Genomic DNA, 24,663 nt, shown 5'->3' with positions numbered 1-24,663 from the left:
GAACGCTGTGTATCACAACAATACAACTCTGAGCACGTCTCGTTCGCTGTCTTGGGTATCAATATCCTAGCCTCGGTCACATCACGACTGCCGCTTGCTTCCTTCCAACGACGCCGCGATGATCTCCAACCTCTCATGCGAATTCTTTCTCCTCGCGCCCTCCTGCAAAGCCTCCGCCACCCTCGTCGCCAACTTCACCAGCCCAGCCGGCGGGCCCCTCACCCCGCTCATGCCTCCGATCGCATGCTCCAACCTCCCCACCCTAGCCACAAAGTTACTCGACACCCTATCATCTCTCGCAAAGAAGAAGCTCGGCAGCGGATTGCACAGATCCCTCAACTCTGCCTCATCTCCACCCTTGCCGCTGCCACCCAACCCTTGCTGCACCGCTTCAAACTGCGATCTCGTCAGCTTGATCAACGACCAAAGCGACATGAGCAGCAAATCAGACTGAGCGTTGGCAACGTAATCTTTCACCGCCGCCACCTTGTCGCTTTTGTGTCTCAAAGAATCTGTGACGAATTGCATCACCTGCGACCTACTCCTCGCCACCGGATCCGCCCCTCCGTCCAAGTTCCCGGCCGCTGAATACCTCTGCGCAAGACAGTGGCCCACATCCTCTATCGCAGAATGCAGGAACGGTGAGCCTTCCGACATGACCAACACCTGCAGATACGAAGCCAGCAACGACGTCTGGTCTTGAAAGATGCTGTGGTCGATGGCGAGTTTGAGGTTGACACGAATCTTGCGTAGACGCGCCATGGTTCGTGGATCCAACTGCAATTTCTTGGGCTTTTTGACCTTATCCACTGTACCTCCGATCGAAGTTGCGGCGGATGGCGCATTCTCGTACTCGTCCTCGTCGTCTGGTAGTTGACTGACAAACTTGGACAGCGCTCCGACTAGCACGATGGAGACGCTCTCCCATCCCTTGCCCAAAGAGATGGCGTAACCGAGAGGAGTGTTGGTCGAGCCACCAGCTTGCGATGCTGCGGGCGAGTTCTTGCCGGCTGGGCCGCCCCCGTGAGACAGATCGAGAAGCAGATCAAAATTGGCGTTTCGGATGGCCAGGATGGTCTCGACGTCTTTCTTGTCGATGGCCTTGAGAAGGTCATGCGTCTCGTAGGTTCTAGGCGGGGCCATCAACGTCGACTTTGGCTTCCCCCCATCCGCTGCAGAGGTGTTTCCATCTCTTACTTGATTGTCCTGATCAATGATCGCACCCGAAAGATGGCCTTCGCCGTGCTCATAATCATCGTCCAACGAATTTGGCTGATGTACAACGATACGTGAGAGCAGAAGAGCAAGTAGTGCATTGCCCCGATTTGCTTCGCTTCGTTCATCTAGCAGCTTTGGATCGAGATCGTAGTTGAGATGCATCTCCTGCAACGCCGCTTGAATGCACCGCCTCGCATCTTCGAGCTCCGACCCTGGGAGCAGGTTCTCAATCTGAGCATCGGGCACCCTTGGGAAAGATACCTCTGTCTCTTTCATATCGTTCGCATTCAGCGGCGCAGGGATGGCTGGTCGAGTAGAGGGCCTGTCGTGATGAGGCAGAAGAGATTGTTCGCCGCTGGGAACGGAAGACGACGAAGGCGTTCGTTGGGTATTGGCTCGGAAGCTCAGTGCACGTTCAACAAAGGAGGCTGCTTGATGAAAGCCGCTCTTGGGCGGTTGACCGCCTGCACCGCTCTGATTCGACATAGTGGTGTCGACGGTGATCTTGTGGGTCCTATCCAAACCTTGTGTATCGACAGAGATGAAGAGCGCAAGAGACTGTGAATGTCGGGGTCAAGTCGTACAACATTGCTCAGCCAGCTTTTGTGCTCAGACCGATAATGCACCGTCTGTGCGTCGGTGTGGAGGTTAGCCAACGCGGAAAGCCTAAAAACTTCACACCCACCTAAGGAGCATGATTCTGAAGCAATTCAAAGTTGCGAAGAAAAGATGGTCATGAAATTCAACTCATTTGAACAGCGTTGCCATGGCGACGCTCTTGGGCTGAGCCGAGCCGCCATTGCCATGTTGAACGCCAAGGCATCTTCGTCGTCGTCGAGATGATATCCTACTGTTCGAGGTGTCGGATAGTCGGCGGTTGACAGAGAGAGTCACAGGTCCGTGACCCGCGGCTGGAGGGCTTATGAACAAATAGGAGCCGCGCGTCCTGTCATCCCCTACAACAGAGCAACAACGAGCACCGTTTACCAGGTGGAGTGGAGACACGGAGGAAGCTCCCAGCATCAGTATGCAACAGGAGGCCTCCTACTGTGTCCTAAAACGGTCTGACGGCCTCTGGAAATGATAAAAGGAGCCCTCCTAGAGGTCGAAAAGTGTCTATGAAAGCATCCGACAACGCTTCTCACTCACCGAATACTCTTACAGCTCCCTCAACATGGCTTTTAACCCCAAGATGCAACGTCTGGTCCTAATCATGACTCTCGTCATTGCTGCAATTGTTTGGCAGACCGGTCCCGCGATTGCTAGTCCAGCCCCAATGTGGCCGTCATTCGGAAAGCAGCGCAATGGCATGGAGTACGAAAAGCTTAAGCAGCCTCTCCTCGCTGAGGAGAAGAAGAAGCAGGAGGAAGAAGCCAAGGCCAAAGCTGCAGCCGAACAGGCCGCAAAGGTGTCAGAAGTCATTTCCGAGGAAGTGAAGGACTCGCTCGATCGTGATAGGGCTCGCGTTCTTGCCATGATGAGGCAGTAAGTTGCACGCCATCCAAGACACATCATCAGTCACCAGGTCTCAGAGACTTGACCACAGCTGAAGTTTCGATGAACATCTTTTTGCCTTTTGTGTCCCACAGCTATGTCAGGGGATGAATTTCAAAATTCCTTACGGTCAGTTCGCCTGACTCTTCCAAAGTCAACGGGGAAGATCCCTCGGCTGGTCTGAGTTCTTACTCGAAGTCTCACGATGTGGTTGGCAACAGTGCATTCCGTACCAGTGCATGTCTTCTCCTCTTGCACCTCAATTTTCGTTTACCGATCCTCTCATCTTCGTGTCATTAAAGCTCATTCTCATTCAAAAGTCTCAGAAACGTGCGACGCTGAGCTGACTGGGTCCATGGCAATGAATTGGAAAAGTGAAAAAGCATGATGAGAAGAGACGATCTAACGACGAGCAACGTTCATCCCTGGAGAGCCTTGATAGCGAAGTTGGCACCCATGCTCTGAACGTTGGCGTTGTTAGGGTACTGCAGGTGCTGAGCCGTGATGCCGTAGCCGGAGGATCGGTCACAAACACCGTCACCGCTGATGCAAATGTCGAGCGACTTGGAAACCCAGTTGGAGGGAATACCGCCGTTTCCGTAGTACGAGATGCCACTTGCAGCAGCGGTAGTCTTGCCACCGTTGCCATCGACGTTGCAGGCAAGGTTGGGCTTGTGCTGAGGGTCGCCGATGAGGATGACACCCTTGACAGCATTAAAGTTGGCACCGGTGAGCTGCGACAGGGCATTGACTGTAGCAGAGGCACCCTGCGAGTAACCTTCGAGGATGAAGCATGTGCTAGGGTTCGAGGCGAGGGTGGACTTGACCTTGTTGACGATGTCCTGGGTTCCAGAGGCAGAGTTTTGCGAGTAGTCGGCGGGGTAAACAGTGTCGTACTCGGAACCGCCGGACACGGAGGAGAAGATGCGCTGGTTCATGGTGCGGAAGCCAGCAGAAGGTCCCTGCGCCTCACCAGTACCGCGCGTGTCGATGATGAGGTACTTGGAACAAGCAGCTCGCTTTTCAGCAGGCATGGCCTGCACGGCGCCAGCAGCGGCGAGGACGAGGGTGACGAAGGTCGACTTGAAAAGCATGGCGGCAAAGTTAGGATGTGGTGGGTATGGGGTGTTAGGAGGGAAGGGAAGGACTATGTTGAGGGCACAGACGAGGATGCGGTCGAGGATGTGGTGATTATATACGCAAGCAGTGGCAACAACGAGCAACAGGAGAGATCATCGACCTTCTAGCAGAAGGAGGGAACGCTGCTAAGCGAACTATAGGTAGCTTTTCGCAGGGCTTGCCACATTCAGAAGTCCATGCATGAAGGTGCGGTGTTTCAGAGACAGTCTGTCATCTGACGTTGCTTCTGCATCGGCAAAGCGAAACGATTCGCACACGGGATCGACGACCGCGATTGCCAGCAGGAGACATAGGTGCATAGGCTGTTGTGTTGAAGATGATCAGCAGTGTAAGAGGCAGGATGAGAGGTCGCAATCAGATGGGAGATCTGTTGAGCATCATCGAAGTTTGACCAATCACGGCCGGGGATGAACAGCCCAGCAGTCGAGCGGTGGCGGCGCATTACGCATCCCTATTGTCTGGTGCGGGTCACAGAATGTGGCGGGATTCACTATGCGTGTATGCGAGACGCAACGGAAGCGTGATCTAGAGCACCTCGCGAAGCAATTGGGGTGGCCACGTTTGCAGAGCTTCCGTCAAGCCGCGCATCTGAGACAATGACAGCGAACGATCTAGGCCTACTCAAGCGAGGCAGAAACGGAAAAGTGTCCGAGAGTCTGCCAACCAAGCTTCGAGGATTTCACCAGAGGCTGAGACGAACATGTGCGATCTGGGATGCAACGGGTGCCGTGTCACGCCCGAGTGGCGAGAAAGACTTTCGAAGTGGTAAAAGGCTGTTCGCCGGGCACAGTCATGGTCGGAAGGTGTGGCGAGACACGCTAGTGAACAAATCGGCAAAGCGACAAAGTTTTTGGCTAGTAACTGGCTGGCGTTGCAGTTGCCGGGCAGGTTGATCGTAACGTCTGGGCAGCCATGTCTCTCTGAGCAGGCAATGTGAGACTCGCTTGCCAGAGACGACGGGGATGGCAGCGGTGAGTGCGGCTGCGGGTCCAAAGAGGCGGAACTGACAAGAACAAACTGGTGACCCTCCGTCGCCGACACGGTGAGCAATGACAGATCCCGAATGTCACTATTTTAGCGCGAAATTCCATGCGTGGCGGCGGTGTGCGTGCTCGGCAAGCACCAAGCATCCGAAATCTGCGACTCCATCGAACGTTCGCTTACGAGAAGGAATTCAGTTTCTATCCGCGACATCCGGCAACCTCTCCCGACGCCGGCCTTCGAATTGGATATGGTCCTCCAATTGAACAACAACAATCTCAGGGGGAAGATGAGGCCAAGTCTCGTCTTTGGATGTGGCAACAGGGCCGTGAGCTTTCAGATTTGGAGTGCTCCGTGTTGCGGGAACTGAGATTGTTGGGTTCGACCTACTTCGTCTGACAACGGCGAATTGCTTCCTAGGCAGCTTCTCCCGGTGCAAAGCCAATCTTGCCATCAATCCAATGCAGCTCTGAAGCATTTTCAAAACCATCGTAAAAGACTCTTTTGTGATTTGTCTGACGGCATGATCTGTGTAACACCAAGAGTCGCACGTGTGTCTCGACAAAACTATTGATATTATTAATATAATACGCGCGCTTGGAGAAACTTCTTAGAGATGGAAGAGACGCGACAGCATGTGATTCCGTAGAAAGATGGGCGCGGGCAATTTGGCCTTGCCGGCTGCACTAGGAAGAAACGGAACAGATGCCAGACGACTCTGAGACTTGAGTCCCAGCTATGTGGGGTCGCCAACATGAGGAAATGCAAGAGCATGGCCCGGTGGTGTTCCGAGTTAGGAGCAGTTCCGATTCTTGGCATGTGGGGGAGCCGATATTCGGAGGCGATTTCCATTCGAGGCTGTTAGCACGCGCCGAAAAAGCTTAGGTGTCAGGTCACCCTAGCGCACAAGTCGTTCAGAAAATCTAGCTTTGTAATCGTAGCATAATGCCGCCCGCCCACAAAGGAACGTTCGCATGGGTCGACGATTCTGCATCTCGCCAATTGCTATGCAGATTTAGCATGGGGACGGTTGCGAAGCGAAGTGGCTGCACTCACCGGTCTCAAAGTGGCAGACATATTTTCGTCCTGCAGACGGTTCAACGTGACCGCCACCGGCGACCAGCATCGGCTATGAATCTCGTACAGAAAGTTCGCGGCAATCTCGTCGCCCTTGGAGTTGTCCGATCTGTTTAGACACTCTGCTGCCTATAAGAGGATGGTTGCATCTTCATTGCCAGGGGCAAACGCCAAGCTGCGTTGCAAGCGTCCGGAGGAGAGCGTGCGAGCGGCGCCAGATTGGAATCGTAAAGGTGACATGGCGCATCTGTCGAGACGGAGCTGAAAAGCGGTGACTTTTCGCCTTGACAGACTGCACTGCGCAGATCCAGTCTCGAAAATGAAATGCATGTTTGTTTGTCTCTCCGCCCCTCTCATTGCTGCTGCTGCAGACGCACAGTGCAGTCAATTCGAAGCTCATTCGCGATGGCAGCCAAAGGAAGACTCGTCTGGATTTGGCCGACGTGGCTCTAGGTGGGAATGATAGGCTTGTTGAATTCTCTGCCATTCTGGCTTCGTTCAAAGGCCTCCGAGCTACAGCATGCGCATCACAGTTTCGTACGCGGCGTCTCGTCCGGCTCGCTTCCGATGGCTGCTGTACCATGACACAAAACAAGAACCAGACCGTGCGATGCTGCGCGAATTTTGATCTCGTCTAACCTTTGCCGATCCTCTCGCACTCCCCGTTGGCAGCCGTCCGAAGCCTCTCCGCACTGACCGCTTCATCTTACCGCATCGGCCAATTCCTGCATGCCCCACTTTGCAGAGCCTGCTCGCCTCGTTAAAGGGACACCAAACATTCTTTGCTCCACAACATGCTCTGCTCCACCTGAAACACGATTGCGAGCCCGAGCCTCTCGCGCTGCCTAGCTCTTCGCTCTCTGCCTTGACGCGGGCCTCCGCTTCCCTCTCGCTTCCCTCCTCGTCAACAAGCTATATGCTTTGCTCAGCCCCTTTAACCGACGCGGCACTGCCTCATCCGGATGTCTTGCCGTACCCTCGACGTTCCTTGCCGTCTCGCTAGAAGCACAACCGCGTGATCCGTACCCTTCTAATCTCGCTTCTCGCTCTACCTGCCTTGGCACCGGCACGGTGGCTTACCTTTGTTTTCGCCTGTCTCCCTTACCGAGCGGCCAGCTTCTGGTGCCACAGTCTTGGCAGCTCGACCACATTCCTCCAACTCCGCCGAAGCGCCGGCCACTCAGCCTGCGCTCCTGTCACTACCGGCGCTTCTTGCTTGATTCGCTGCATCTGCCGAGGTCAGAGCGCTTACCCCACGCCATTTCCCCCACCTTCGTGTAGGCAATAATCATCGTCAAACTTGACGGTCTGCGCCTCCTTCCTCCCATACACCATCCACATCCCTTCTGACCTCTGGCAGCAACAAACGCGCTCTTGAAGCGTCCTCGCTAGTTCTGATCATAAAGCGAAGTTTGCGATGAAGTTCTCGACATTGCTGCCTCTTGCGGCGTTGGCCGTCGCAGGCCCGAGCCTGGCGTTGATCACGCCAGATCCAGACTATCAGCAGCTCTTCGGAGAAAGAGATCTCGATGGACCATCACAATTCCTTGAGCGACGACAACAGGGCATTGGAGGTGCCGGTCAGAATGGTCCCGGCTACCAGACTGTGCCTAATGTACCCTTCAACGGCAACGATTCGCTACCATACTCGCCTCCCTTCTACCCAACACCCCAGACCAAGGGCACCACTCAAAAGTGGAAGGACGCGATTGGAAAGGCGCGCGAGTATCTTCAACAGTTCAACCAGACCGAAAAAGTCATCCTCACCACCGGATCCGGCTGGACCAAGGGCCTCTGCGTTGGCAACATCGCCCCCATCCCTCGTGTCAACTTTCCCGGACTGTGCCTCATGGACGGCCCAGCCGGAGTCCGAGGCACCGATCGCATCACCTCGTTCCCAGATGCCATCACCGCAGCCGCCACGTTTGACCGCGATCTTTTCTACAAGCGCGCCTACGCTCTGGGCGAAGAGTTCAAGACTAAAGGCGCGAATATCTGGCTTGGTCCTATGATGAACCTCGCCCGTTCCCCTGAGGGTGGTCGATCCTGGGAAGGCTTCGGTGCTGATCCTTACCTGAGTGGAGAAGGCTCCTACTTTTCCGTGCTCGGTGCTCAAGATGCTGGTGTTCAGGCCACGCTCAAACACTACATCAACAACGAGCAGGAGCACTTCCGCAACGAAGGCAGCTCCAATCTCGACTCTCGAACAGAGCGAGAAGTCTATCTTCATCCTTTCCTTCGAGGCGTTCAAGCTGGTGCCGCTTCGGTAATGTGCTCGTATAACCTGGTCAACAACAGCTGGGCATGCCAGAACTCGGAGTTGCTGAACAACCGCCTCAAGACCGAGCTCGGATTCCCTGGCTATGTCATGTCGGATTGGGGCGCTCAGCACGCTGGTGTCGCTACTGCCAACGCTGGTTTGGACATGACCATGCCCGGAGACGAGTTCTGCTGCTTCCCCCAAAATGGCTCGCTGTGGGGCGGAAATCTCACAACCGCCGTCAACAATGGATCGGTGGCGGCCACACGGCTGGATGACATGGCAACCCGCATTCTCGCTGGTTGGTACCTCTTGGGACAGGATCAAGGCTTCCCTGAGCCAAACTTTAACTTTTTCGACAAGATGGATCCCGCAACCAACGAGCACATTGATGCCACCGCTGACCACTACAAAATTGCGCGCGAAGTTGCCAAAGCCGGCACCGTTTTGCTTAAGAATCGTCGCAATGCCTTGCCGCTGAACAAGCCACGCAACATGGCTGTTGTTGGTTCAGACGCTGGTCCTCTCTATCAAGGCGCCAATTACTGGCCTGATCGTGCTCAAAATGGAGGTTTGCCCTACGGTACTCTCGGTCAAGGCTGGGGATCGGGCGCAAACGACTACTCGTACTTCTTCTCGCCCTACGAGGCGCTGCAAGCACGAGCGCGCGAGCAACGCACCGACATCCAGTGGAACTTTGACGACTTCAACATCGCACAGAGCGTCAAGATTGCCAACATGACCGATGTCGCCCTCGTGTTTGTCAGCGCAGAGAGCGGTGAGGGTTACATCACTGTCGACCGGAACGAGGGAGATCGTAACAATCTGACGCTCTGGAACCAGGGCGAGCAGCTGATCCGCAACGTGACCGCGGTGAACAACAACACTGTTGTCATCATCCACTCGGTGGGCGCTGTTGACATGGAGAGCTTTGCCGACAACCCGAACGTGACTGCTATCGTTTGGGCCAACTTGCCTGGCAGCGAGAGCGGTCGTGCCCTTGTCGACGTGCTGTACGGTGATTACAACCCCAGCGGCCGTCTGCCTTACACGATTGGCAAGAACCGCACCGACTACTCTGCCGACGTGCTGTACTATAACGATACTGTCACGCCCCAGATCAACTACACGGAAGGGCTCAACATCGACTACCGCCACTTTGACGCTAAGAACATCGAGCCGCGTTACGAGTTTGGTTTCGGCTTGTCGTACACCAAGTTTGCCTACTCGGGAGCTTGGACGCAGCAGGTGGGCCAGGCCGAAAACAGCTGGTGGGGATCTTCCAACGCCTCGTCGGGTCTGCCAGAGTGGCTCTTCCAGCCCAAGTACGAGGTGACTTTCTCGCTGACCAATTCGGGTGATTGCGATGGACACGAAGTGTGGCAGGCCTATCTCGAGTTCCCTCGTACGGCGGGCGAGCCTCCGAAGGTGCTGCGTCACTTTGGCCGCGAATGGGTCAAGAAGTACGACACCAAGGAGGTCAAGTTCACACTCAGCCAGTACGACGTTTCGGTGTGGAACAATACGAGAAACCAGTGGCACCAGCCCAAGGGCAAGCTGAAGGTTCTCATCGGCGCTTCGTCTAGGGATATTCGCCAGGCTGTTGTGCTCAACTAAGTGGGCACTCTTCGCTCAGTCGATAGACATCATGCTTGAACTTTCGGACTTTTACTCATGACGATCAAACTGCAATGAAACGATGCTTTCTCAATCTCGTCCCTTGAATGACGCATGTGCATCCGCTCGATATGCCACAGCTACGGTGTTGGCCTCCCTCTTGTGAGAAAGGAAAGACATGACGACATGTCTTTCGGCCGAGAGCCATTTCCACCTTCGACTCTAGTATAGCTTGGTTCAAGTCACGCACGTCTCAAATTTTGGAGTTGTTCAAGTCGCGTTGATTGCTTTCTGCAGCACAGGGTCCTTGTTGCTTGCCGCAACTGTTGCCTGCCGTTCGTTTTGAAAAATTTCCTTTTGACTTTTCTTTACGCGTTCGTAGGACCTGCAAGGCAGTGAGCGGGGTCGAGTTCTTCATGCAGGTCCGAAATCCGACGTTTGCGGAATCTTCTCCATCCTCCATCATCTTCAGATATTGACGTCGAGCGCTTCTTTGGCTACAAGGATCGACGCACTTGAACAAGAGGGGTATAGACACTTCTGGAGCAAGCAGCGGGCCCTGTCAAGCTCGGAGCATTCGTTTGTTAAGATCGTGTCAGGCCGGGATAAACGTCGGCTTGTCCGAAAGTCACCAGTCAAGCACCCGATCGTTCTATTTCAACGACCGCAGGGCTGCCACACCTCCAACTCAGCACAACCGACCTCTCTACCCAATCACAGCAGCCATCATGACATCCGATACTCCCAACTCACTATCCCCAACATTCCAATGGTCACCGACCTACCTCACTCAACTCCAACACATTGCCGACACCGACGAGTTCCTACACGAGGATGTCTCTCACCATCAACGAAACCTCTCTTCCTCCTCCTCATCTGCCGCTGGTGCATCAAGCTCCCCAGTAGCAGCAACACCAGCAGCAGCAGTGCCACAATCCGGTGCATATGACTGGCCCGTACTGAAAGACGCGATCAAGTACAGGATCAGGACTTGTCTGGAGGAGAGCTTTGGTGAGGAACGAAAGATGACGTTGCATCCAGCCACGAAGCTGATGCCGTACGTGGGAGAGGGAGACGACACTATTGATCTGGAAGTCGTTTGGGAGAGGGCTGATCATGGGTTTCTGTGCGAGAAGAGGGAGCAGGAGAAAAAGGGTGAAGCGGAGGGGGCGGACGACAATTCACAGACGACGGAAGGCGGAGCGGAGGATGCAACATCTGTTGCTGCAATAGCAGTGGAAGCAGAAGGTGGGGCCGGTGCTGCTAGCGTGGTGTCCGCGGAACGCGATGAGAATGCAGCTGCGCCGCAAACGAACGGCTCTTCCATCTCAACTGCAGCAGCCGTCGGCAACGGTGCCTCACCATCCTCTCCAAAAGCTGATCCAGCCTACTCCTATCGCCAGACTGGCGCGAACTCGGATCCGTCCTACTCCCACCCACCGTTCGTCCACCGAGCCGACGTCATCAACTTTTACCCGTCCAAGCGCTCCCTCCCCTCCACAACCTCCATCCCACCCCTCTCCCCCGACACGATCGACACGCAAACTTCCATCCTCTACTCCATGCTCGACGACTTTGACACCCAACCGCCGTTCACCATCCAACGACTCTGCGAGCTCATCGTCTCCCCCACCGCGCACTACAGCTCGGCGCACAAATGGATCGCTGCGATCAAACGTTGTTTGTCGGTAACGGCTACACGAGATGCGTTCCCGATAAGTCCTGTCCAAGCACCCGTTGGGATAATGACGAATGGAACCCACCAAGAAGGAGCTGCTGGTGGAGTGGAGGTGAGCGAGCTGGAGATGGACAGGATGGACGGGCTGCCAGCAAGAAGAGAGCGAAGTTCGAGTGTCGCTTCCAGCGGGGTGAGCGAGCCTTTGTTCTCCCCCATCCCGTTCATTGTCAGGGATGAAAATGGTCAGCTGACGGGTGAAGATCGAGGGGGAGGCGATGAGGGCATGAATGTGACAGCTGGCGTCGAGGGAGCGTTGATGGAGCAGATTCCGGATTTGGAGCTGGGTGGTGCGGACAGAACTCAGATCGGCGATAGATTACCCAAGGAAGTCGTCGATATTGCGCCAACAGCCGCGACAACGGAGCAACCAGACCAGAAGGCAGCGACGGAAGAGGACGTGGATCAAGCGATGGACGAGAGCTCCGACGAGCCGATGCAGGAGGACGTTCCCGCATCAGCAACCACCGCAGCAGCACCCACCGCCGCGCCTAGTGCCAACACTTCCGCAGCCGCAGCCGCTGACGCAGTCGCTGCAGTCGAAGCCGCCTCATCCGCCAGTGCTGCACCGACCGAACCGCTCGGCGTACCACACGGACAGGTCGACGAGATCGACAACCCCAGCTTGACCGTCAACCCTCTGACCTCCACCACGACTGCCACCGCAGACACGTCCGCCCCCGCATCGAACGCAGAATCGACGACGATCAAGTCGAACGAAAGGTCCAAAGCCGATGACGACGACGTGGAGGACGATACACCACGCTCGACAAAACGTCGTAAGAGTGTCGCTTCGATCCACGACGATGTTGCACGCGATTGAAGCCGATTCTTTTCTCGCAGCTTCCCCCGCACACACACACTTTTCACATCGGCAGAATCACCTGTTCGAATGCGTTGCAATCTTCATAAACCACCGACTTCTGACCTTGCTGCCTCCAAGCTCCTCCAACGACGGTGCTCACTTGCGTTGCTTCTTGTTCCCGAGCATCAGCAGGTTGATCTTTGACTGTCTGTTCCGGTTGGCCAGACCACGCTGGCTCTTTCCAGATGAGCTGAGTCTGCTGCTTTCGAGGTTGACCTGATCCGGTGTGGGTGAGAAGGCGTCGCGCGTGTTTGTGTACCACCCCGATATGCCTTTCCAGCCGCCGCGGGTGGGAGACGGCGTGGCCTGTGGTGGACGCGTGGTGGCGGCGAGGTTGCTGCCACTGCTGCTGCTGATGGCGTTGCTTCGCGCCGCACTCGAGGGCTTGGTAGGAGGGGTGAATGCTAGGGCCGGTGGTGGCTTGGAAGTAGATGAGTGAGGTAGAGCTTTGAATGAAGATGCCTTCAGGGTTTCATGCGAGGTGCCGGTGCGCTGCGACGTGGTATGCTCGGCACGTTTTCGTTTGGGCGCGCTCATATGATCGCCAATCTTGCCGCGCCTCGAAGGCGGCTCCATCAATGGAAACGTGGGCGAGAGGGCCGAGCGCCAATCCACCTCATCTTCAGAACCGCTATCTTGCTGACGGGCTTTGCCTTTTGACGGGCCTTGCTGCTGCTGCGGCGGAAGCGGCGGTAGCGGTCGCCTTTTAGCTTTCGGAACGGACGGAACTGCCTCGCCGCTCCTACTTTTGCCTTTGCTTCCTCCACTGACAGTTTCGGCCCCGGCACTGCTAATCAATCCGACCACGGCCTTTGGCTTCTTCAGCACACCCTGCACTGTCGGCCTTTCGTTTGCGGACAAGACATCTGGACTCGTCGACCTGGGTCTTTTGCCTTTTCCAATGGCCTCTGATGCACCTGAAGACGACCTCGTCAGATCGATCACGATGACCGAATCCAGATCCGGGTTCCGAGACGAAGCAGGGTAGACTTTGAAATCGTGATCGAGCTCACGATTCTTATCCTTCGTGGGCTTATCCGGGCCGACAAGGTTCGCTACGGCGGCGCGTTTCGGTGCCGTCGCTGGTTTCAATGACGTGCTTGACTTGGTCATCGGAGCTGGTGTTGCGGTGGAAGGAGGCTTGGCTGTCGTCGAAGATTCCGTCAGTGCTTGCGAAGGTGATGATTGGGTGCCGAAGTACGAGAGAAGATCGCGTTTGCCTTTGGCAGCGCTAGGTTTTGCAGGCACTGCGGTCGCTGTGATGGTCGGTCGGGTGTGCTCGTTTGTTTCTCCCCTCGAGTCTGTGCCGATAGTAGTACTGTTCACCTGTTGTAATGGGGCATTTGGGCGCCTTCCGGATGTTGAAGGATCGCTACGAGTCATGACATCGGATACAACCGGGCGTTCGAAATCCTGCTCTTCCTCGTCCATGTCGGCTCCGTCCCCTGATTCTTCATCACTCGCCCTGACTGGCGCACTCGCCAACCTGGACCTGAAGGGCGACTTTGTCGGTGATTTCATCCTGACTATCTCAAACCTTTGCGACTCTTCGTCATCGCTCTGCGTCTCCGCTGCCTCACTCTGCTTGTGGTCAAAGTAAACCTTGATCTGTCCACCTGTGCAGCACCTGAGCGTGGACACTCTCTTTCTCCCCTCGCTGTCAAATTGGGTCTGCACCCAATCTTCGCTTTCCACTTCGACGAGAATCCGTCCCTGTTCACGAGCCTTTTGCTCTTCGTCCATTCGGGTAACGTCCGCAAGATGCTCTTCCAACCGCACCCATTCTTGATGCTCCATGTCAGAGAAGACTTGGAGTGTGGACGGAAGTGGTTGCTTGTATGAGCGCCCGTTGCGTAATCGTCGTTTTTCGGTTTCGAGAGACGCAGCATCTTTCGGACGACCAATGGATCCGCTATTGTCGAGCGACGAGAACATCTCGCGCAAATGTGACGCTGTTGGGCGATAGTTCTTACGGTTGAAGGTGAAGATAGAGCGTAGCTTGAGTCCAAGTGGGACGCCCGTTACTGGAGTCGATTCGTGGTCAGCTTCGTCTGAACTGTTTGCGTCAGACTGTATAAGGTCGGGATCGTTGATTCCAAGCCAGCGTCGTGTGCTGGCTTTCAAGTGCCCCAGACTGGCTCGGTCTTCGGTATTGACGGTGATGTCCCACAGCGGACGCGGCCCGATAGTCGGTTTGAGGATGGCCCTAGCTTGCGCCATCGTCAGCGGTCCAGTTGTATAGTCGTCTCGGGTTGAAGAAGGGGAAGACGGTGAAGCCTCAACGGGTCTTGCTTTCGTCTGGCTTGTCAGAAAATCCGCAAAAGACAGCGCCCTCGTCCCAGCATGACTTGATCTTGCAGAGTTGATGGCTTCCAAGAATTGCGGTGCTGCGTGCACTACTGGAAGTAGCGTCTTCTTCGGTCGCTCTACGGGATGAACATTACCGATGGTTGCGCTTGCAATTTCAATTGCATCGTCTTGATCGCGCTCTAATCGTTCGAAGGCACGCATGACGTTGTAGTCGGTGACGTTGCGAGCACGCCTTGGGTATCGGCCACGATGCGCGTCGCTATCGTCCTCTGTGGCATTGGCGCTCGATTCGGCCGCCAGCATCTCTGCGATGCGAGCGTTGGTGGTGATCGGAGTGTCGGAAACGCCAATCGGATTCTGTCGGACTGCTCCTGGGGCATTACGATGGACAGAGGCCGAGAGTGGGCGCTCCATGATATGTGAAGGTTCACGATCGTAATCGTCCGAGTTCTGCTGCGCGGCAATTCTCTTCCGCTTAGAGATTAGGTATTCGTTGGCTTCGTTGTCTTCAGAGTGAGACGGCTTGGGCCTGCTTGTAGGAGACCCGGATTCACCTGCATCGTCGTGGTCTTGTATGGGTGGTCCTGTCGGCGATTCCTCGAAAGAGGAATCGCTGATGACAACGACGTCGTCGGATATGCCGACGGCGTTCTGGGACAGCCTCGGCGGGCCGGACGACGACGCATCGTGCTTGTTCTTTCCGTGGTGGGATTCGGCTATAGATCCGAGTGATCCTGAGAAGTCAAGGAAGTCCTCCTCTTGTGTACTTCCTGGCAAATGCGCAACGCCCTTTCCCTTTCTGTCTTTCGGCCCAATGGGTGGCGTGGACAAGCCGGATCGCGGACCCAAAGAGCTTTCCGTCGACCGCACGACCAGCCTGGAGGGCGACGCGTGTGGTCGAGCGAGACTTTGACTTGACCCACCCGATGCACTGAGTAGGTCCGTCTCATGCACTTTGGCGATGTCCATGTCGTCGTCACTGTCCATGGCCACCCTTGATGCGGAAGATCCCAAAGCTCCACGGCGCGTGACGTTTGACCTGGGCACGTAAACCACCTCCGCGGGTGTCTCGCGTCTACCAGCGACCGACACGCTGCGTGTGCGACTTGGACCACGACTGCTGCCAATTGATGTCGAGTGGAATGCAATCTCGTCTGCGACATCGTCATCCTCCTCCAGCTCGTCGCTTTCGCTTGTGATGAGGCTGGCTGGTTCTGGCGTACCACCTTCGCTGGATTCATCGATCGAGACTGCACGAGGGAAAGACTCTCGTACAGCAGACCTTTCACTTTCACGGTCTCTCGACTTTGGCTGGACCACGCGGTGGCTCCGCGGATGCGCTTCTACCACACTATCGACGGACGATTCTCCCTGCTCGGACTCGTAGCGCTTGTTGTACAGGTCAGACAGAGAGGTGCTGGACGCCTTTGCCTTGCGAGCCTCAGCATTGTGTGCTTTGTTGTAGAGATCAGCTAGTGAGCTTGATGAGGCGGACGAGACGTGTCTGGAAGAAGAAGGGGCAGCGGATTCGGAGGCGTGCCGGGAGTTGTACAGATCCGCTAGCGTTGGCATTGCCGATGTAGCGCTGGCTCGAGAAGCCGATGCTCGAGAGGATCCCGCGGCATCCCTACTGGAGCGGATCGTCAATACAGGTGATTGACGCGCTGTTGTAGTCGGCATGGCGTCGGCTTTCGACCAGCCTACACCACGCACGTGAGGTACAGCTTGCGAGAGCTGAGATGCATTTGAGCGCTATTTCCGTTGCTGGAACACCTGACAGGCTCTTTAGTGATGTTGTCGGAATGAGGGTAACGATCAGATTGGTCGACCGTGCGGATATGCGGTCGTCCCGCGGAGGACGCGATGTAATGAGTTCGCGATGTGGGACAGGGAGATGCAGCGTTGTGTAGATTGCAAGGCTGATAGGGTTGAGTGCGGAAGCTCTGTGCGTCCTCGACGTCGGACAGTAGAGTCGAAAAGTCGTACTTAGGGGCGGATGAGTCGGCGTAGGAAAGGAAAAGAGGAGCGCTCGACTGCAGCGTCGCTGTGATGCAAAAGACGTGTGATGATGATGAGGGTCTTGAAACATTTCAAAAGTTACACAACAGCTTCGTGCCGTGCTGGGCTACCTTTGGACCAACACACGCTTGCACTCAAGCGCGTTTCTAGCGCCTGAGCGTCTTCGAAATTTCCGGCTCCCGAAAATAACGTTGCCCTTTCATTTCTCATACGAACGTCCACGAGCTTGACCTGGTCTTGACAAACATTATAGCATTGCAAATCCTGGCGTGGAACGCTAGCATATCAAAGCACTGTGTTTCGGGTCGAATCTATGCAGCTTGCTTACTTACCCGCAGCATGGCGCGCAAGCGTCTCTAGCTCCTCGTACTCTCCTGTCTTGCGGCACATCTCATAAAAGATGCCTTTGCGTTCCAGCAACGCAGCAGGCGAGTCGTTCTCAGCGATGCGTCCTTTGTCCATCACCAAGATCCTGTCGTAGTCGATGATGGTCTTCAATCGGTGTGCGATCGTAATGATGGTTGTCTTGTGGTTTGCGTCGGATCCCAGGGGTGATCGAAGCGTCTTCTGGATCTGCGTGTCGGTCTCAAAATCGACAGATGCAGTTGCTTCGTCCATGAAGATGATCGATGTCGATCGCAGCAACGCTCTTGCCATCGAAATGAGTTGTCTCTGACCCTGGGAAAAGTTGTTGCCGCCTTCCGAAACCTTTGACTCCAAGGTGACAACAGTCGTTCCGGTGCCATGTTCGACCGGCAGGACCGAGTTGACAGCCGTCGACGACGATGACGACCCATTGATCTCCATACTTTGCTCGTGGATCGAGCCAGCTCGGCTCGGAAGCACGCTGGGCGCTGCAGTGTGGACTGGTGTTGTTCTGAGGTTGACCCTCTTTAGGGCAAGTAGGCATTCTTCATCTGTACGCTCGTTGAAAGGATCGAGGTTCTCGCGGATCGTCCCGCTGAACAATACCGGATCTTGAGGGATGATGGTGAGACGGCTTCGAAGGTCCTCTAGACCGATCTTGCTGATGTCGATGCCATCAATGACGATCGTGCCTTCTTCAAATTCTACGAAGCGGAAGAATGCCAAAGCGAGCGTGCTCTTGCCGGAACCCGTTCTGCCCACCAACCCGACCTTCTCACCGGCGCCAATATCAAAGTCGACACCTCGCAGCACGGGGTCGAGATCAGGGGCGTACTTGAGCACCAGTCCCTTTGCCTGGATTCCGCGGCTGTCAACCTTGGACGGCCACGTAGGAGGGGGACGATTTGGCTCGACGATTGCCGGCGGCTCCTGTGGAAGCTCAAAGTATTCGCAGATCCTCTCGACGGAATTGAGATCCATCTCGAATCCTGACCACACCCGACAAAGCCAATACGCAGCCTGACTCCACATCTGGGCATTTGTAATCGCGATACCTGCCCATCCAGCTTCGGCTCCTCCGACCAGAGCCAACACGGTAGCGACAAAGACGGTCAGCGCGCCCATTAGATCGAAGCGAAGCAGCAACCAGCGATTCGCCATCCAAAACAGGTTGCTGCAGCTCTGCGTAGCGTCCAAACGTTGGAAGAGCGTTTGCAGGAATCGGTCTTGCGCGCCGAAAGCTCGCACCGTGCCAATGCCATTGAGCACTTCAGTGAAAGATTGGAAGATGGGCGATCGCGTCACCGACTCGAGCCGTCGCAAATCTCGAGCCGACGCCATGTAGGAGGCCGCCGTTCGATAGTAGGCATAGGTGATGAGGATCATCAGGGGTGCGAACGCTGGAACTACAACAAGCATGCTGATTGCATTCATAAGCGCTGCGGTCGTGAACAACACGAGCATCCGAATGTTTCCAGACAGTGAATTGTCGACCGTCTCGACATCCTTGGTAAATCGGTTCAAGATGCGGCCCGTCGGCGTGGTGTCGAAGAAACGAGTTGGAGAGCGCACCACGGTGCGAAGCATCCTTTCAAAGAGCTTGTTGCTCGCAGCGATTCCCGACCTAGCGCTTACGAACATAGACATGTTGCCAAACAACAGCCACGTCAGAAGGATGCCCGTGTAGACCAAAAGATATGGCGCTGCGTTGGTGCTAGGATCTGAGAACCATCCACGCTTTGCTTGATATGGCGGATTTTCGTATGCATGTCCCCAGAACGAGAGCCAATACCTTTCAAGCAGATCGGACGAGCGCGAAATCGTGATGCACGACAGGACCAACGCGACTGCGAGCCAACCAAAAGCGGAGAGGTAGGTCACGTATATGTCGCGTTTGACGCCGCCTGTGGACTTTCTCTCGGCGCTGACAAGCTTGCCTCGTCCAGGACTAGCACCGGCAACGTTGACTTTCTTTGTTTCGTCCTCCTCTGCTTGCGATTTCGCCTGAGCTTCAACAGCAGCATCCTTGGCCGCCTCCTCGACGAGCTGATCCGACGCAGCCTGCTTGCCTTTACTGTCCGCATCAGAGCCGCTAGCCTCTGATTCGATCAACGTGGACAGAAGACCTTCTGCTTGAAGGTCTGCCGGAGAACCGCTTGCTCGGATACGACCTCCATCAAGCATGGCTACGTGGGCCACGTGAGGCAAAACCGTTTCGACGTGGTGCGTCACCAAAATCACCGTCCTGCCGCGCATCAGATCTCCACAGAGGCACTCATCGACTAGCCTGCGTGCGGTGTGTGAGTCTACGGCTGCAAGGACGTCGTCGAGGAGTACGACGGGTGCGCGGGAATAGACGGCGCGAGCTAGAGCAACTCTTGCCTTTTGTCCGCCTGACAGCGAGACACCATTTTCTCCAATCTCGGTCTTGTCGCCCTCTGGGAATGTCTTGAGGTCCGGCTTCAAGCAGCAGCACTCCAACACCTTTTCGTACCTTTCCGCATCAAAGAACTGGCCGAAGACAATGTTGTCACGGATGCTCAATGTCTCGAGCCAGGCAGTCTGAGAGCAGTAGGCTACTCCTCCGCTGAGCAGTTGCAAAGGACGCTTGGGTAAGGTGACAGAGCCCTCCAGCAACTCCATTTCGCCGAGAATGGCGGAAAGTAGGGAGGACTTGCCAGATCCAGTAGAGCCGCAGACGAGGGTCATCTTGCCGGCTGGAGGTCGAAAGTCCAAATCGGTGAGTTGGAAGGGGGTCGTTTCTTCAGGTGCGTCAGCATCATCTTCCAGGGAGAGTGAGACTGCAGGGGTTTTCTTTCTCCAGAACGCCAGGGATGACAGAGGCGAGGGTTTCGGAGGCGCTTTCTTCTTCTCCTCTAGAGGCTTTGCCGGCTGCCAACGTAGGGTGGCACCTTTGAGCACGACCGTTCGCTCCTGGTCAGCTTCGTGCAGGTCGGCGCTTGCTTGATCGCTGCAGTTTCTGATGACCCACTCGGGCACCTCGTCTTCGTTCAGGAAGGCGTTGATGCGGTCCATCGAGACTTTTGCCTGGAAGATCCAGTTGATGACCATGGGAACGACGGACAAGGGGTTCCTAAGCATAGCAAAGAGCGCGATGGCGGTGAATCCTGTGGCGACATCGAGCTTCTTGCCTTCGAACACAGTGTAAGACGTGAAGGCGCTGATCGTGAAAAGGAGGGGCGTCAATGCGAAAGATAGATACAGACCCGTCTGGATCCAAACTCCGCGGACGTTCCACTTGATCTCCTCGCGTCTTGCTCGCAAGACACGATCGGACCAGCCTCGCTCCCAAGCAAAGAATTTGATGAAGCGAATAGAAGTGATGAGCTCGTTGAGGACGTTGATGCGTGCGTCCCTGGATTTGAGTTCCTTCTTGTTGTTGTTGAACGCGAGCTTTGTGAAGATCTGCTGCATGGGCATACAAACGAAAGCGGGCACGACACCCACAAAGGCGGACCAGCCAAGGAGTTTGTAAAGGAAGATGGTGGCGATGCACAGCTCTATAGGGGCAGCGTAGCCCATGTAGAGTGTAGTGACAGTGTTAGCGATTTGGTTGGTGTCGCTTGCCATCAAATTGACAACCTTTCCCACGCTTGCCGAACTCTTATCTTCGTCATTGTCATTAGTCTTCTGGCTCTTGACCTTGACGTCTTTGTCCGAGACCTGGGAGAGAGCCGAAGAAGAAGCGCTCTGAAGGGAACCAGAGATGTCCTTTCGTCGCAAAGCTTTGTCATAGATAGCGAGGGTGAGTTCCGACTTGATCCGAACGCCAGCGCGACGGCTGTAATAGAGGTGCTGAAGGTCACTCTGCGTCTTGATGACAGAAGCAAGCAAGGCAAAGAAGGCGAAGAGGAAAGCTCGCTTCTTGGCTGGGTTGATGGTGTCGGACATATTGAAAATGGCGACATGTTGGAGAGGCATGGAGTACCATGTGTTGGTTTCCTGGTGGGCCGTGGTCATGGAGACGGACTCGAAGGATGCGGTGAAGAACGTAGTCGAACGAGCAGAAGCTTGCGTGGTCGGCGTTTCGGAAAGTGCCTGGAGGATTTGCTTGAGGAAGAAGGGACTGGCGTAAGCCAAGGTATAAGAGACGATGCTGAGGAGAAAGTCAAGGGCCAGATCCCTCGAGTTCATCCAGAAGATCTGACGAAGCACGCTGGGCTTCTTCTTTTCCGCTTTGGCAGCAGCGCGCTCCCTGTCCCGCAGCGATGCATGTTTGCTGACAGCTTCGGCCTGAGCTTTGGCCGTCTCGTAGTTTTCGGCATCCTGTGCTCGAAGACGGCGCATGTTTTTGAGGAGTACTTGCGACTTGGAGAGCTTGCTTAGCTGCGAGACATCCGACTCTTCCAAGGGACGCGACAAACCAGTGTTAATGATGGGATTGAGCCAGGAGAAGCTGATCCACTCCCACAAAGTGCAGTAGTCTTCGAGAGGCGGAGGGTATCCATTTCGATCGTGCTGTGGATTCAAGTCGTAAACCTGTAGGGGAAGGCCCATGATCAAGGCAGTGCCGACGAACACAAGCGCCAATGAAAGCAGATCGAAGATAGGCACGGCCAGCTGGCTACGGTGCGCAGGAGAAAAGGGCGGATGCGGAACGCCGAAGAGCGAATGATATCCAGATACGCAAGAGCCTACAATCTGCATTATATAGAATAGAAGCAGACCGTAAGGCGGTGTAGGAGACGCGAAGAAGACGGCAGAGACCGTCGCGTAAGCCCAGCCAAAGATCTGGAGTGCGGCAGCCAATTGCAGGCCCTTGGAGCTCTGGAAGCCGGCCTCGGCGCCTGCATGGTCGCCGATATGACTGCTAAGAATGGAGATGACGAGGACAGCGATCCAGGCCATCAGATGGCAGAGGTTGATCAGGCTGAGCCCGATGTGAACTGCAGCGGGTTGCTTGGCTGCACGAGTGAGGCCTGTCGTTCTGTCTTGACGCGATGAGCCCGCCCGAAGAAGGGGCGAGGTCTCGGTGTCGTCGCCATCGTATTCTGCCGCGCCGCGCGAGGTGGCTTCAGGCAAGGTCGAGCCATACGTGTGTGCGCGTCCACTAGCTGTACTGATTGCTGTCTGATCGTCGGAGGTACGAGCATGGTCTTCTTTGGCGCGCGCCTCGGCCTCTTCGCGATCGTACTCGTGAACGTCTTGAGGTGTAACGAAAGAGGTGAAGACTCTGGAAAGGAACGATTTGGATGCGCTTGATGATGTCGGCCAGAACTGAGCTGCAAGGACGACGAATACGAGAGCTGCGGGGAGATAGGCGTCGGAGATGAGGGAGAAGGACGTGTAGGACAACGGTTTCAACCCCGGTCGATGGTCACTGGATCCGGGATGATTCTCCATGATGTACTGAGGCCATAGCCTCCTAAGGACGATGTTGGACGGAAGCAACGTATCGAAATGACGAAGAAGGCAGACGGTATATATGGTCGACAAGCAACTGTCACGGCCGCGCGTTGCGCCTGATCATCCTCGGCCAAGCTGGTGTGCTTCGGCAAAAGGTTTTTGACGATACAAGCAGGCTATGCAGATGCATATCTCGAGCAAAAGAGGCGGCTGCGGAGTGTGTTGATTGGACCCTAACTTATCGCTTGCTCACTCGCTCGCTCTTCTCCTTCCCCCACGCTCAAGTCATGTTTCGACGTTCAACTCAGCCTTTTTCCTTCTTCAGACTCGGCACGGACTCCGCCGATGCATCCGAAATTCGGCGCTGCCTCGCCTTCCAGCTGTCACACCTGTCGCAATAGCCAAACTTTTTGCACGACAATATCGACGATGGTCAGGACAAGTCACAGCCGTGTTCATGGTCAGAACGTGTGGGATGATCGCGATGGCGGTGCTCAATCCAGCTTATGAATGCTGTGTTTGACATTGGTGCGCTGATCAAGTGGGGAAATTAAGCTTGCAACCTCCGGCGGAACCAGCAGCGCGGCGATCCTGCCGCTGCATCAAAGCGTGACGAGCGGCTCGCTGTCAAAGGGCTGTTCATGTGCACATGCATCGAGTCACTTCATTCTTTCTTTCAGGAGACGTCAACCGGAGTCACAGCCCGCTGCCGCTTCTGAATCGCCGGCATCGGATAATGGCGCGCCCTGGCTATGGTAGTCCGTCGTGTGGCAGACTATGCTGCCTTGTGTGGGTAAAGCGTGGTCCTTCGATGTGAGCCTCAGACAGTAATGATTTGGGCCGGCAGTCTTGATTGGTATGCTGTGGCACGCGTCGGGACGGAGTCTTCCGACTCTGCTCTCCTGGTTTCAGGAACAAGGCTCGGTTCAAGCGCAACTTTCTTATCAGCTCTCCACGGACACGCGCGGAGTTGGGACGCGACCAATAAATTGTTACCGCTCACTCCCTCCCAGCTCCTTTTCGCACAACTGCAGAGCAGCTTCGAGGCGGCGGCATGATCTGAAATGGTTTTTGATACGACAGCTTGCATCTGCGGCCACAGAGTGTTGAAAACACCGCATCCCGTCCGATCTGCGAAGTTAAGCAACACATCGCCTAGTCAGTACTGCGGTGGGGGACCACGCGGGAATCCTGGGTGCTGCAGTTCTCTTTTTCTTTTTGTTCTCCATCGGCGTCGATCAATGCTGTGCAGTCTTTCGTGGTGGTGTCAGCGGAGACTGGGATCGAGACTGATCAATGCCGTACCGTTCTCCGCGGTGGTGTCAGTAGAGACTGGGATCGACATGGCTTTCGAGGTACCTCACAGCCTCCAACTCTAGCCGTCACAGTCCTGCTGTTTGAAGGGGTATATTTGATAGGTATGCGCCGGCTTCCGCCTCGACACCGCCACTAGACGCCGACTTCGCTTTGCTCTGCCTCATCCCCAAAGATGTCACGTCTCAAGCTAGCCATCTCGTCGTCCTCCAACTTCCTGAACAAGATACCGTTCGCCTCGTCCACCCTCGCTGCTATCCCTCTCCCTGCCTTGTCCCCACCACCACCTCTCGGCTGGACTCTGTTCAGCCCCACGCTCGGATTCGGAAATCCGCTGCCCCCACTGACATCATACAAGCTCGAAGGAGCCGTGCTCAACGCGACCGACTGCAACGCCAACTTGTTGAACAACCCTCTGTGACTTCTGAACATCCTCCACACCTCAGCATTTGCCACCATCCCCTCTCGTAGATCTTGCAAATATTTTTCCGTAAAGACCTCCCTGACGAAACCTAGAATATGCGTGACAAAGTCCTTCCGTGGTCTCCAGGTTTGGAATCGTGAGGTGAGCAACAGTCGTCCCGAATCAGGATCTACCAAGGGATGCAAGAGCGTCGGTGGGAAATAAACTTGAGGCGTCGAAGACGGGTAGGTCGAAGGAAATACAATGTCGAATCGAAAGATTCCACCGTTGAAGGGTCCTTGAGAGACGAAGACGACACAGTGCCAGAGATGTGTATCGTCGTCGTCGAGTTGAACATAGATGCCCCTTGGGCAATTGGACGGAAGGCATAGTTGGGCGTATTGGAACGAGATGTCGCGTTGGGCGAACTCGAGCTGCAGCTGTTGACGCGATGGCATGGTGACGGCCAACGCAGGCTGTTTGAGCCCGTTCAAAGG

General features: G+C 55.4%; 9 protein-coding genes and 1 non-coding gene across 10 annotated transcripts; 4 read left to right on the top strand and 6 right to left on the bottom strand.

Moving 5' to 3' along the window:
• Positions 1–81: 81 nt before the first annotated feature.
• Positions 82–1,704, bottom strand: PHSY_003008 (hypothetical protein; the record flags this gene model as incomplete). Its single annotated transcript, XM_012333629.1, has 1 exon — positions 82–1,704. One exon carries the CDS (start codon positions 1,702–1,704, stop codon positions 82–84), a length of 1,623 nt encoding a protein of 540 aa, XP_012189019.1.
• Positions 1,705–2,494: 790 nt separating this feature from the next.
• Positions 2,495–2,707, top strand: PHSY_003007 (transporter; the record flags this gene model as incomplete). The annotated part of the gene is made up of 1 exon (XM_012333628.1): positions 2,495–2,707. One exon carries the CDS (start codon positions 2,495–2,497, stop codon positions 2,705–2,707), a length of 213 nt encoding a protein of 70 aa, XP_012189018.1.
• A 424-nt stretch (positions 2,708–3,131) lies between these two features.
• Positions 3,132–6,615, bottom strand: PHSY_003006 (cutinase; the record flags this gene model as incomplete). Its single annotated transcript, XM_012333627.1, has 3 exons — positions 3,132–3,794; positions 5,890–6,039; positions 6,550–6,615. The coding sequence occupies 3 exons, from the start codon at positions 6,613–6,615 to the stop codon at positions 3,132–3,134; spliced, it is 879 nt and encodes a 292-aa protein (XP_012189017.1).
• Positions 6,616–7,327: 712 nt separating this feature from the next.
• On the top strand, positions 7,328–9,787 carry PHSY_003005 (beta-glucosidase 1; the record flags this gene model as incomplete). Its single annotated transcript, XM_012333626.1, has 1 exon — positions 7,328–9,787. One exon carries the CDS (start codon positions 7,328–7,330, stop codon positions 9,785–9,787), a length of 2,460 nt encoding a protein of 819 aa, XP_012189016.1.
• Positions 9,788–10,040: 253 nt separating this feature from the next.
• Positions 10,041–10,253, bottom strand: PHSY_003004 (hypothetical protein; the record flags this gene model as incomplete). Its single annotated transcript, XM_012333625.1, has 1 exon — positions 10,041–10,253. One exon carries the CDS (start codon positions 10,251–10,253, stop codon positions 10,041–10,043), a length of 213 nt encoding a protein of 70 aa, XP_012189015.1.
• A 262-nt stretch (positions 10,254–10,515) lies between these two features.
• PHSY_003003 (hypothetical protein) lies at positions 10,516–12,345 on the top strand (the record flags this gene model as incomplete). Its single annotated transcript, XM_012333624.1, has 1 exon — positions 10,516–12,345. One exon carries the CDS (start codon positions 10,516–10,518, stop codon positions 12,343–12,345), a length of 1,830 nt encoding a protein of 609 aa, XP_012189014.1.
• A 138-nt stretch (positions 12,346–12,483) lies between these two features.
• Positions 12,484–16,269, bottom strand: PHSY_003002 (hypothetical protein; the record flags this gene model as incomplete). Its single annotated transcript, XM_012333623.1, has 1 exon — positions 12,484–16,269. The coding sequence occupies one exon, from the start codon at positions 16,267–16,269 to the stop codon at positions 12,484–12,486; it is 3,786 nt and encodes a 1,261-aa protein (XP_012189013.1).
• A 128-nt stretch (positions 16,270–16,397) lies between these two features.
• PHSY_003001 (ATP-binding cassette transporter) lies at positions 16,398–22,446 on the bottom strand (the record flags this gene model as incomplete). The annotated part of the gene is made up of 2 exons (XM_012333622.1): positions 16,398–16,741; positions 17,049–22,446. The coding sequence occupies 2 exons, from the start codon at positions 22,444–22,446 to the stop codon at positions 16,398–16,400; spliced, it is 5,742 nt and encodes a 1,913-aa protein (XP_012189012.1).
• Positions 22,447–23,541: 1,095 nt separating this feature from the next.
• PHSY_007531 lies at positions 23,542–23,656 on the top strand. Its single transcript, XR_001099830.1, has one exon. It is a non-coding gene; the product is annotated as a 5S ribosomal RNA (ribosomal RNA).
• A 242-nt stretch (positions 23,657–23,898) lies between these two features.
• PHSY_003000 (hypothetical protein) lies at positions 23,899–24,624 on the bottom strand (the record flags this gene model as incomplete). Its single annotated transcript, XM_012333621.1, has 1 exon — positions 23,899–24,624. The coding sequence occupies one exon, from the start codon at positions 24,622–24,624 to the stop codon at positions 23,899–23,901; it is 726 nt and encodes a 241-aa protein (XP_012189011.1).
• Positions 24,625–24,663: the final 39 nt, after the last annotated feature.

The sequence above is a fragment of the Pseudozyma hubeiensis genome (genome assembly GCF_000403515.1).
Source record: "Pseudozyma hubeiensis SY62 DNA, scaffold: PHS32, whole genome shotgun sequence".
Lineage (NCBI taxonomy): Eukaryota > Fungi > Basidiomycota > Ustilaginomycetes > Ustilaginales > Ustilaginaceae > Pseudozyma > Pseudozyma hubeiensis.
Note: the sequence above shows the minus strand (reverse complement) of the source record. Positions and strands in the feature narration are given on the sequence as shown.